We start from the raw sequence: 13393 nt of genomic DNA on the forward strand, positions 1-13393 counted from the left end.
AGCTGACAACACGCAAAGGGGCGGGGCAGGGTAGGGGAGGGAGGCGGGGGAGATTGGCGGAGGAAGGATTAAGCGGCTCGAGCATAAACAGCCCGACATGCAGCTGAAATGCGCATTCTCTCCTGACATGCACACAACCAGGGCATTCTCGACGGAGGGCAGGACAGCGACCGGACCAAAGAATAGGACTATCAATAACAGAAACAAAGACACCGAAACGAAACAGGCACGTGATGCAGCTACATTCATTTCATTTGTATTCTCTGGCTAATTGTGTCTTTAGAATTTGTCTCTTTTCTCGTAGCTGCTTCGGCTGATCTTGTCAGTAAGGTTAAAAAGTAAAAACACACCAACCTTCTCGCAGCTCTGGGGAAGTAGGGGATTGATGCAGAACACAATGAAATGAGGAAAGGAGAAAAACAAAGGAAACACAGAGAGTAAAAAGGCCATATCAAGGCGTTAAACAGCTGCTTGAAACATCTCTGCTAGTTCTCTTCGAAGCCCTCCGGTCACCTGACAGAAAGCTGCATCTCCCATTCATTTCTGGCAGAATCAAATATCTGATAAACGATGTTAACTTTTAACCATTACTGGGCAGAAAATAAATCATATCTATTAACCTCATGGAAAATGTGTAGGCAATAATCTATAAGGTATTACATCGTCCCAAATCAACAGCTGCGGGGAAGGTGACAGAGCATATTAAAATCTCCTAGCTATGGTTCATTCTTAACTTTTAATAATTAACCCAATTCTCACTAAATAATGCTAACAGAATAATTAATGGATGGACGAGTTTGGTATTAAAATGTAAGAACAAACCACAGGGTGAGAATATGCAGCTGTGTGCCTACATCATTCCCTCCACAAGGCACACCACAAATTCTCTGACTGGGACAATGTCATATCTTATAGGGTCGTTACGTTCAGGTTTAATGCTCATAATTTTCATTGCCCCTGCTATAAAGAACTAGAAGTTTATCATTTCATACTTAAATTATATTACAACAATTTCATACTAAAATTACATTACTAATTTTCAGTAATAGGCTATGACTTTTTAAAGACTCAATGGAGTTCCATATCTCTTTAGCATGGAGATAAATATTAAGATGTTTGAATAATATTAATAATAATAATAATAACAACAACAATAATAACTATATGAATAATTCTCTTTTGCGTACTAATTAGCTACTGTGCTAACTGCAGTATATTTTCAATGACATAAAGCTTGAATATCTGCCTGTAGCCTATTTTGAAGAATCTTGCGCTTTTAAAGAATGTTCTTTAACAAAGAAAGTGAAGGAAGACGCTGTTCTAAAGCGTGGCAGAAAAAGAGGACCAGGCGTCGAGAGAGCAGTTAAAATGTGTTTCACTGCGAGGTGGGCAGGGGTCTGGCGACCAGGGTGGTCCACCAAGCCCTCGCTAATCCAGTTGGAAGAGGTAATTAGTCACACACCAAGCAACTGGGTCATTCCAGTTAGGAAAAGCATCAGGAAAACCAGGCCAAAAAATCAGAAGCAAACAGGAACTCGAACAGAAAACACGAATCTGAATCAAAGTAAGAAGCAAGTGAGAACGTGTCATACTTACGAACCCAAATGAGGCAGAATGCTTTGGGCTCAAATACATCATTGTTATTCCATCTCATTCAGATTTTTTAGACGTCACAACATAGAGCACCACTTGGGTGAGTTTTACAATTGAAGATTGCCCCTAAGTACGCCCAGGGAGCATTTCTCATCGTCCCCTACCTCTGACATATAGGTTGGCCGGAGCAGAATATCGGGTGCCATCACTATTGGTGGCCACGCACTCGTACTTCCCCTGGTCGGACTCTTCGCTCTGCTCGATCTGGAGGGCACCTGGGTGGGATGAAAGTTTTGGTGGCACAAAAAAAAAAAAAATTGAAACCATGGGTTACGAAGGGTCTCGAAGTCGGCCGCGACAGACAAAAGCTTTGTTGATTGCGATGGCGGGCCTGTGTACAGTGGTTCCTATCACGGCACTAGGTACACGTGTCTCTCGTCCAGCACGGGAAACCCGGCCAGAAGAGGGACTACCGCCCGTGTAAGGCCCCAGCTTCCGGCAAGCGTGATCTCTGCAGCTTCTCGTGTGCTGATGTCATCGACTACAGAGCAGAGGTGTGCTTTCATGTCACACAGGTATGTGTTATATCCCAAGTAATAAGGACATGATACTTTTAACACTGCCAGACTGAACGAGTCAGTATCTCTCGAATGAATAAGGTGACAGAGCATCCCCTACCATTATAAAGCTTTTCTATTACTGAATTTTTATGCAATTTCTTTGCTTTTTCCAATATCGTCCTCCGCAAATGTCTGTGAATATTTCCTCAAAGGTGTTCATTTGTAATGCAGAAACTGAATTCTGAGAACATTCATACCACAGGTCTCTTGTACCATAATAATCAGTGGTTCTGCATACACGTGAATGAGCACTTTGGTCTGGCGACATAATTTGAGCCAGGTACCGTGAGTCGGAAGGTAAACGGCAGGGGAAGCACTGGATTAAGCACTGAGTGACGGTAACCACCTTAAAGGCCTTTGATTTTGTTGAAACAACCATGCTTTATAATCCAATGGATAGACAGGGAAACTTTCAACTGCAAAGGGAGTTTCGTCACAATACGAATAAATTACATTGTTTTAAAACGTAAAACATATTGAGGGGGTTCTGGGTAAAGGCGGGTGCAAGCCCTGGGATATACAACAAATTCACTGGACTGATCAATATGGAAATGGGTGGAGCTGCTTCAAAAGGAAGCATGGAATAAACAAAAGAGGATTACAATATACAAAAGCAGCATAACAAGAGGGAACAGTTAAAAATAAACCAAAGCTATGGGGTTTTAGCACAATTTTACACTGAAATGTACCGTAAGTGGGAGATTCTATGACTTCGTTTAACAGAAGCCGTTGGAAAAAAAAATGCAGCGTTTATTAAAAAAGGAAAAAAGAAAATGCTGCTTCGATATAAGAAAGAGAGTAAAAAAAAAACAAAAACAAATAAGCACAGTGATTAATTCAAACAAAATATCACCGTCAATCTCAAAACGTTGCACATGCAAATCTCTCCAAGAACAAGAACCGCTTTTCCAGCACAAACTCACAACCTCCAGACCAACCCTTAGCTGAAAAATAAAATGCAATTGTATTAGAGAGCAAAATTCAAAATGGCGGCCGGAGCCCGCAAGAAATGCACACGACTGGCATGGCTGATAGGGACACCCGTTAAAATCCACCAACGGGATCAGCAGTGCGGTGTCACGAGACCCAGGAAAAACGTCACACGCACCCAACCGCTCCGCCACTCGAGGCACACGGGCAAAAAAATGACCAAAAATGAACAGGAGACACCGGACGGCCCGGCGCACGCTCATCATTTATCCGATACCGCACCCTGAAGAATAAAAACAGTCAAAAAGCGTAGCGCCCCCTCACCCAAGAAAAAGCAGAAGAAGAAGGAGTAGAAGAAGAAGAAGAAGAAAAAAAAAAATAGGTGGAAGAAAAAGCACCGTAGAAACTTTATCAAAAAAGTAGTTGTTTGGGCTTTTTTTTTGTAGAAGTTAGAGGAAAGAAAACAGATGGAAGTAAAAAGTAAAGCAAAGAGAGAAATTACTTTGTTGGGGGGGGGAGGGAGGAGTAAAAAAAAAAAGGAAGAAGCAGAGGGGAGGGCGATGTTGTCTTCGGCATGCTTGTGTGAATCCACACCACCTGGGTTTGTAGTGCTGAACAAGAACAGCTAAGGGGGGGGGGGGGGGGGGGGGGCGGGCGCAAAATGCTGGGCTGGTTTAGCTGGACAAAAAACAGGGACACATGAGTCATCGTGACTGGGCTATGACCAAAAAGAAAAAAGAAAAATGAGAAAAAAATTGATATGCTTCTTCAGTTCATCGTAAGCATATCACAACTTAGATTTAAAAAAAAATATATATCTCCAAACAAAAAAAAAGGGAAAAAGAATCAAAGAGGAAATTAAGGGCAGGGTCAGAATGAAGAGGCGATGCGAATAACTGAAGGGACTCGAAATAAGGACTGAGGATGCTGGGAATTAAATGATTTTTTTGTTTTTTTTTTTTGTTTGGGTGACAGGACAACAATGGAGAGGATGGGGAGACAGCAAGAATGAAATAATTCATTCTATGGACATTAGTTCAGCACTCTTACCTCTTATTGGCGTACCACCTGGGTGGATAATATGAATGCAAATAAGATTAGAAAGAAGAGGCATTAGTACGAGAAGAAAGATGCTGAGGCTTTGGAAGAAGAATCAAATTAGATTTCACAGAGTACGTAAATAAAGGTACTAGAAGGGAGAGAGAGAGAGAGAGAGAGAACTTGATTTACTCTACTGGCAAAACAGGATTATCATAGGTAGCACTGGTAGGTCAAACAGCAAGTTGTACAGTGTTGCTTCACAAACGAGGAGCCGTTTTGGCTTCCCATGGGAAGACTAAACAGAGACGGGCCTTTAAGGAGCCGGGATGTGAGGAACAGACTTGGCATAACCTGGAAGCCTCTGTCAACCCTGAGCTAAACCCTAAGGAGCTCCCAACCATGGGGATGTCATAATCGTTACAGCACACTGGATTGACAATGCGCACATATATGGCACCAGCCTTATAATTCAGGAGAGAGAATCAGATAAGCACCACAAAAGTGGAGGCTGGTAGGAAGGCATTGGCTGTTTAGGTGGGGGGATGTATGGGGGAGGGTGGGGGGGGGAAGGTGTTGTGGCCAATACTCGATTATTTCTGGGTGACACTGTGTGCAAAGGTATTTGTGGGACTAGTACGACAACATCTGTGTGAGAGTGTGCCACTAGAGCTATCAGCTGAGACTGCTAACTGTTAGTAAAATGCATGCCATGCATTTTAATAGTAACTTGAACATGGAAATTAGTGGGGGTGAAGTGTGCTTCAGAACTAAGCACTTACCAAAGGATTCTGGAGATTTAAATACGGAAAGAAAAAAGACAGCATAGAAATATTATTATATTCCTTTAGAACTGGGCACAGAGTTTGCAGAATAAAGCTTTATATACTCTACGTCACACGTGATTAAACGAACTCTTACATTAATAGAAGGTTAATTTACACAGCACTGCCGACAACAAGCAAAAGGAAGGTTAACAAGACGATTTAACACAGGACAGTTCAGAAGCTGAGGATTCTGGGAAGACAGGAGATTAAATTGCTCAGACTATACGTGAATCATTACTAGTGAAAAGTTCACAGATTTTCACAGGAAACGACAACAGCTGAATTATATTTAAGCGAGCGTAAGATGTAATGCTATTGTTATTAATTTTAAGCAATTACTGAAACATAAATACAGAGCAAAATTTAGAAAATGGGGAACTGAGGAAGGGAGGTATTAGGGAGACGGTGATGCAGAGTCCACCAGCCAGCAGGGGGCTCTGTTCTGGGACCATCACCCCCTGCTGGTGGGTGGAGTCTGCAGAAAACGGCATTGGCAAGGAGAAGCAAAGGCTGGAATCTACACCAAAAGCAGGGACTGTAGATCCAGGTACAACTGAAGGACTGGGTAAGCTGTTACGCGGTCTCACACACTACTGTGGCTACTTATTGTCAGGAAAATTCCACTAGAGAAAAAAAAAAAGATGTATACGTGAGGCAAGATGGTTCCCAGTAGTTTTGTTTGATAAAGAAAAAAAAAAGTATTAGTTAGACAGTAAGGTTAATATCCAAACATCTAATTATTTGACTAAAGTACTGAGAAGTATTTAACAAAACAATTCATTTTGAATTCACTCCTTAAGTTAGTTGGCAATTTGCTAGTTTTTATTTTGTATTTTGAATAGCTAGTACACCACGGGTGCGCTTTTAAGAGTTCTGAAGGAAGCCCAATGCAGAAAATTTGTTCTTTTATGGAAAAAAGAAGAGGAAGAAAGTAAAAATAAAAGAAAAATGGGTCCGTCAAATACTGCAAAAATGCAGTAGAGGGGAAAAAAACTAATAAAAAATACAGTCACAGCAGTGAGCAATGTGTAGTACAACAAAGCTGCAGACACACGGATATACACGCATTCACACATGCACATACGCGCGCATACACACGCAGACCCACACGCACGGCGGAGGCGCGCACACACACTCGCGGCACCCCATGAGGCATGACATCATCGAAGACGGGGACGGCACACGCCAGGTAAACAGAAGGGAAAAAAAAGGAAAAGAAAAGGACAGGGGGGCAGTGGCAATACCCACGTGTCAAAGCAGAACGAAAGAGACGGACGCAAACCAGAAGGACGCTCCGGGGCGGAGGGGGGGGTCGGCGGGGGCGCCCTACCTGAGCGCAGCTGTTTGATGCGCCCGTTGTTGTTGCTGGTGTTGACGGGCAGGAAGTCCTTGAACCAGGAGATATCGGGGTCGGGGTTTCCACTGGCGGCACACAGCATGGTGGCCGTGCGCGTCCGCTCCACCACCTTCAGCTGGGGGGCCCATGTCAATGGTGGGGAACCCCGGGGGCAGCTGGTCCTCTGGAAGCACATCAGAGCCACACGCGGGTCAGCACTGGAGGGGGCACTGAATCAGTGCTCACCCACTGGCAGACCTCTGTTCACATCCAGACCCCACACCCACTGACAATATTCATCACGAAAGGGACCCCTCCCCCAAACTTTTTGACTTTGTGCTGCTGATGGAATTTGTCCTTGGAGGAAAACACAGTTGAGGACTGCATGAAGCAAGTATATGAACTATATTAAGTAACAATGTCTCTTACAAACACTTGTAAATGACAGCTTATGGAATCTTCTAGATTTCACAGTCATACTCATATAGAGCCCATAACATTCTGTCTTTCATGAGGAAAATGCTGAGAGTTTTGCTGATAGTTAAAGACACTGGGTCTAGTTTCTAGGCAGAATCGGGCTTTGATATTCCCCCACCCGGCCAGAACACTTTCAATGGACGGCTTTCTCACAGCCGACAAAAAATGAAAAATTTGATAATTCTACCCACAACCATGTTTTCTAACTGTATTTATTTTTTGTGCAATACACATTGTTGTTACCTTTCCTGGACAAAAAGTGATTTCATTGTATTGGATTGACCTGTTGACCTTTTGTTCTGTTTTCAGCTGGAAAAGCTTCTGTTGCCAGGTAAAGCTGAGTACAAACGCCTCCGAAATGGCGCAGTTCTGAGAAAGCAAGCCGGGGTTTTATTAATGGCTCCCCGTTATCCGTCAGTGTGGGTATGGGCAGCGAGAAGACACTCTGAAGTTCCTCCTGACCCATCTTTAACCTTGACAAGTATTGCTCTGCTGCGCCATTTTCCGTGTCCATGTCTAATACGGCCTACTCTTTTAGTAATTTAAGACTCCCTTGATCTCTTTCAGATTTTCAACACTCGATAAATGGAAATTGCAGAAACGGCCACAGTAGCACCGCGGATGCCGCGGCTAGCAGGCTAAGGCGGCTAATGATGGAGAGAAGGTGGATGAATTACATGTTGCAAGATGATGTATTTGTTATGCAGGACAGATTTCTCTGCAAAAGGGACCATGAGGCTGCTGGAGATAAATATTAAGGCTGACTGGACACATTTATATCCCAAATGGCAATGTCACTAACACAAATGTGAAAATTATGAGCGTATGTCAATCACGACCTGTACCGTATTTACATTTTCTATGAATGGTGATCCCTGTGTCCCATAAGAAGCTGGAATATGGATGGATGGAGCGTTGGATGACCAGCCATGTTGAGAGGTAACAGCAAAGGTAATCTTGACAGAACGTCCAACAGATACTGTGATGTGAATATCATTTAGCTGTATGAGAGCTCTTCTCCATTGTTTCTGTTAGGCACTGATTTGAGTAACACCATATCGTTCGTTGTTATGTTTCAGGTTCAAATGCCGGAATGTGGCCCTCAGATAGACCACATCAAGCCTGCTTCTGTGAAGAAAGCCCACAGTAACAAAGCCGCGGAATTAAATCGCCTCTTGTTTTGCCAGACCTGTTGGTTCAGCGTGCGTGCTGGGGAGGGACGCTGGATTTAAGGAGCTTTACTGCCCCCTTTTTATTGTGGATAATTAAATCCCCTTTTCTCCCCGGCACACAGAGTGCTTCTGAATCCTTTACCGCATTCAATTTATGGAAGGCATGGCAGAGCGACGACTTTTAACTGTCTCTGTCAATGGAGCCTGTATTTCCACTGTGGCTTTTAGACACGCTTTCTCAATTCATCTGCTGACTCGCTAAGAAAACATTCATTTATTAAAAAAAAGAGAGAGAAAGAGAGAGACGCGGGCAGCTTATCTCTCACCTATCAGTCAGAAGGAAGCTTCTATTGAATTTTTCTCATAGCCGACGGAGACACAGGTCATCACTGGGTTTAACGTGGAGAATAACATGTTATGCTGACGTTTTCAGGGTAAACTAGACATCGGTATTACTGCCACGTCAGAACTCTGGAGGGGGGGGGGGGGGGGGGGGGGGGGGCAGGGGGGTAACTCTGCTCTATTTAATCGGGAAAGATCCATTAAAAAACTAAAAGATTCCCAGATGCATAAATGGGACATTGTAAAACTCTTCTTGTAGGTCTTACAAAATGCCTTGCTAAGCAACTACAGTAAGACAGCCTTTGGTGTGGTCGCTGTGATCCTACAAGGTTAGCCATCTGAACGTAGATTCAAACTGACCGCGTTCGGCGCAGCTAGCAATTAGAAGTACGTTTCGTATTTGATGGCATGCTGAAAAATGATTGCGAAAAAATAAATTGCTCTAATGTACATAAACGTTGTAAGCCAGAGAAAGATATCGTCAGGAGCTGTTTCTGTGATTCTGTGTTGCCGTGGTGATTGATTACCCGTCCTGGTCCCAGAGACACCTCAATTAATAAAATCCAGCTGTGGCCGATTGGACTGATTGCCCCATTAGGGATAAGGAGGCCAGCTGGGTGGGTTCCAGGATCACGAAGGACTTGGGGGAAGTAGAGGTGATAGTCTCTCTCTGCACTGTGCTGAGAGCAGGTCCCCTGTCTGTGGTGTATCTCTTAGTTCAGGGTTCCTTGACCCCCGTGTACCATTTACAGACCCTCGATGGGGGGGGAGATGCCAGTGTCAGAGTGGGGGCTGTTCATTTCAGCACGTCCTCCGCATCTCACATGCCTGCTGCGCTAGGAGGACAGGCAAGCATTGACTCTATTAACATCTCGGGTTACGATCAATCACGGCACACACAAATGGAAAGAAGTGACCGATAATATAGCAGATGATGGAGGTAGGGAGAGAAGGAGCATAAAATCCTCCTGGTACCACGAAAGAGCAAGACAAGGCATGGATCCTCTCAGAGCATACAGACAGAGCTACAACAGCGTTTCCCAATCCGGTCCTCGGGGTCCCACAGACAGGAGCAGGAAGCAAAAATGTTGACTGTCTGGCAGGGAGCATGGAGGGAGCAAAAACGTGGACTGGCTGTGAGCTTCTGAGGACCAGATTGGGAAGCACAGAGCTAAATGATAAATTTCACTTACGCTTGCCTTATTGTGAATTCCAGTTAAAACCGGTAAGTCTTATCAATTAGCTTAAAATCTGAGACAGCTGAGATGAAGTGCTCTTTTCAGCAGTACAGCTACCAGTAAAGCTCAGCGTCTATCTATAAGTCTCAGCAGGAGGGCAACATCAGCCCAAAACACACCAGACACATGCATTACACTGATAATACTCATATCAGCAGGGGGCAGATGGAAGGCCCTGCATTGTGTCGCGAGGTTCAGGGTTCGAAGCGTCAGGATACAGTGTCTTGCACTGTGGCACGGCACAGTGTTCTAATGCACTTATTAAAGACCCAGCTGCTATTTGGGCCCCAGTAAATGAATTAGCTTTATAAATAGTAACAAAACACCAACGTAAGAACCCATATGAGTGATTACTCTGGCTGTGGGAACATCTGTCGTTCACTTGTGATACAGTTACTATGTATCATTAACACCGCAGAGACAAAACTCCGATGAACAAATCATGTGAACGAGCTGGGATATGTAACCCCCCCCCTCTTCACAGTGTGGTGTTAAATATAGATTTGTGCACATCATAGGTTCATTTATGGCTGGGAACGCTTGATTCGCAAGCATGGTAGAACCTGACAATAATAAAAGCGATACTAATAAATAAAAAAAAAACCACTTCGATTATAATCACAGATTCTCTGTAAAGCATAAGGCGACAGGGAGAGCCAGAGCAGATTCGGAAAATGTTTGGCATTTAGTAATTTAAATGTATGGTAATATTAAAAGAATGCTCTTCAGGGCAGACAGTGAAGCAAAAATTGCAAAACTACTCCCAAGCCATACAAAAAAATAAGAAAAAAAACCCAATGGCATCACAAAACACGGGAGGGTGATGACTGACATGCCTGGTTTAGTTTGTGGTTAAAGCGTGGTTGGAAATGAACCCGGGGGTCAGGTGTGAATGAAAAGCGCGCTTCTCCTTATCTGTTTCAGGACTACGGCCACACGGCTGCTGCCAGTTATCTGAGATTCGTAAATCCAGTAAAGAGCACAGTCATACTCCAACTTATCACGCTTCTGTAATCACAACTGACAGATATAACTAATATGCTTCACGGGAAGACGCTAATGAAATGCAGCTAATTAACTCACTATGGTCTAGACTGAGATTAAAATCAGATTAGCTAATGTTTACCCAACTCGCTCATTCCCCCCCTCCTCGTTCCTCGCTCTACCAGTGAGTGTGTTGGGCTTAGTTTACATAAATCAGATTTTCTGGGAGGTGCTAATTCCATTATCTCTGTGGGACCATTTAATTAGCGCTGTGGGATAGTAGGGATGGCATTGGACTGGCATCGTATTCTGGATGTACTCAGGACAGATTCCGGAAAACAGCAGAAACCGATATCTAAAATGAACAGATTGGGTTTATGATGGGCGTGTCAAATGGTGGTCTTTTTAATCCTGCCAGATCTGGTAAAGACTGACGGCAAATATATAGTGTGATCTTGCCTCAGTCAAATCCCTTTGTGTTATTCATAAAACTACCCGGGAGAACATAGCATTCCAGGAAGTCGAAGGTACTGCCCATGAAAAGCACTTTTTATAAACAGTATGCGAATATACTTCTAAAAGACCTCCATGAAATCATCTGTTTCTGGCAAAAGGGATTTCACAAAATAGGGTCCCTGTCAAGGACTTACAAAATTAATACATAAATCTATCCATTTCTCATTCTGGCTGTAATTGCACGGCACAAAGGGATTGGGTTCACCCTGCCCACCCTTTTCTCTCTCCTGGCCTCATCCTTGCGTTTCAGGTTATTTTGGTGAGAAAAGCCCCTGGGGTCATAACAACATGTATTTGTCAGATGATTCTGTTGGATAAAATCTCCCCGCAAATGGCAGCGCGGTGGGGGAACGCGGGCTGAGGCGCTGTGTCTCCCACAATGCTTTGCCCCAAAGACAAATCATTATGGGAGAGAAATGGGAGAGATTCAAACGTGGCATCTAGTTGTCGTAGGCAACAATCTTCTGCACTTTTCAACAGTAAGCCAAGCTAAAGGGCACTTTAGTCGTATTATTTGAATCCTTTCTGCACAATGCTTTTGCTGGGGACAAAGGACAAACGTCTCCTTTCGAGTGACTACAATAAATGCTTATTTGCTCTTCAGGGCTAAACCTCTAAACTACTTTAGCTCGCCCGTCAATCAAAAGTGTGCGACATGGATTTTATCTGTCGGAATCCTTTGAGTTTCAAAACCCACTGGTGCCATTCCAGCTAAATTTCAAGCGGATGAAAACGGACCATAGTTCCTATCTTGTGCCAATGCTGTATGTGTGTGTGGATCATCTTTGTTTTCGTGGACATTTTTTGTGTTTAGATAGAGTTTACCTCCAAAAATAAGAGGATCTCACAAAATGTTGGGCAGACAAACAATTATTTTTTTTGCACCTCCTCATTGGCCATCTAAGTAACAATCCTTATACACGAAAGCGCAGAAGCAAAATCACAGGAGTACGTGAACTGATTTGCAATATGACTGGTGTGAAACCAGCAACAGTTTGTTATTTCCATGTGTGTGATTGTGTGAGGTGTGTGTGTGTGTGTGTGTGTGTGTGTGGGGGGGGGTTGCACACTCCATCAGAAGAAAATGACCAGGATGTTCAAAATTTGCCAGCCTGCACCACCTGGCCACAGTTTGATGAAATGTCAATTTCATAAAGCTTTCTTTATGTACAGGGAAGGGGGGGGGGCAAAATACAAAAGTAACAAGGAGTATTAAATTGAGATAAAGTTCTGCAGCAACCGTAATCATTTTCATTTGGAAGTGTTAATGTCGTCCAGGAGCACAATAACGCTCAGTTAATACTTCCATTGAGTGGTGGCCGATTCCTGTCTCCGCAAAATGTGAGTCTCGGCCTCAGTTCAGCTGATGTATTCAATTATGTTTTCTTTGGCAATGGAGAGGGAGCTGGTAATTAAGCTTTTGTTTTCCCTCTAACAGAATTACTCTACCAAATGTAAGAGCCCTCGATTAACAACGCAGCCAGTAATTTCCATTTTCTGCCAGTTCAGTGATGTCATTCCTCTCCCCCCTCCCTCTCTCTCTTCCTCCCCCTCCCTCCCTCCTTCCCTCCCTCTCTCTCTCTCTCTCTCTCTCTCTCTCTGTCCTCTCCACGCGGCTGTCTCTCCGCTCACCTTACCATTTCTCTTTTCTCCGCTGGTAAAAGCTTGTGTTCCCTGTTTTAGCGCACTTCCTGATAACATGTTGCTGATCAATTCATCTCAGGCCTATCTGTGACGGACAGGCCAGAAAAGGAAATCTCAGAACTGTCTCCCGAAAATAAATAAATAAATAGAAAGTCCTGCACCCCCCTTCAGCTGCAAAAAGCAGGGGAACAGCATCAGCAGACCTCCTCCAGATTATATCCCTCATTCACTGCCCTCACAGCCATGTGCACAACTATAATTTAATACCATTTTTATATTACCCTGGTGTTGTTACCATTCAGTCTTATTTTTATGCCCTAAAGGGGAGAAAATGAATTCAGACAGCAATACACAAACAAACAGGCAAAATAATATATAAGGTGATGTGGAGATTTTTAAACAAGACGTCGATGTTTTTTTTGCGGCTCACTACTGATGGGTTGAAATATCGTTACAAGAGACCTGAGAAATCCTATAGACAGAAATTTCCTAATGCGTCAGTTGACGTTTCCCTGGTCCCGGCTGATAATCCTAAAAGCTTTACTGATGGCTATGCTTTGTGGAATTGCACTAAATGCCAGGTTACCGCACAGGTAAGTGGAATCCAAAATAAAATAAAATAAAAAAAATAATAAAATGCGCAAAATGAAAGCAAGTAAAATGAGGCATTAGAAGG

At 43.5% G+C, this 13393-nt stretch overlaps 1 protein-coding gene and 1 long non-coding RNA gene across 2 annotated transcripts in view; one reads left to right on the forward strand and one right to left on the reverse strand.

The window, feature by feature from the left end:
- The window catches only part of LOC125704441 (receptor-type tyrosine-protein phosphatase delta-like), a 362466-nt gene that overhangs the window by 57153 nt on the left and 291920 nt on the right, over nt 1-13393 (reverse strand). Inside the window, 3 exon segments of the mRNA XM_048969994.1 lie at nt 1758-1868; nt 6339-6486; nt 6488-6528. Coding sequence (XP_048825951.1) covers nt 1758-1868; nt 6339-6486; nt 6488-6528 — 300 coding nt within the window.
- On the forward strand, nt 6469-8108 carry LOC125704444 (uncharacterized). The gene is made up of 2 exons (XR_007381138.1): nt 6469-7772; nt 7901-8108. It is a non-coding gene; the product is annotated as an uncharacterized LOC125704444 (long non-coding RNA).

This window comes from Brienomyrus brachyistius, chromosome 12 (genome assembly GCF_023856365.1).
Source record: "Brienomyrus brachyistius isolate T26 chromosome 12, BBRACH_0.4, whole genome shotgun sequence".
Lineage (NCBI taxonomy): Eukaryota > Metazoa > Chordata > Actinopteri > Osteoglossiformes > Mormyridae > Brienomyrus > Brienomyrus brachyistius.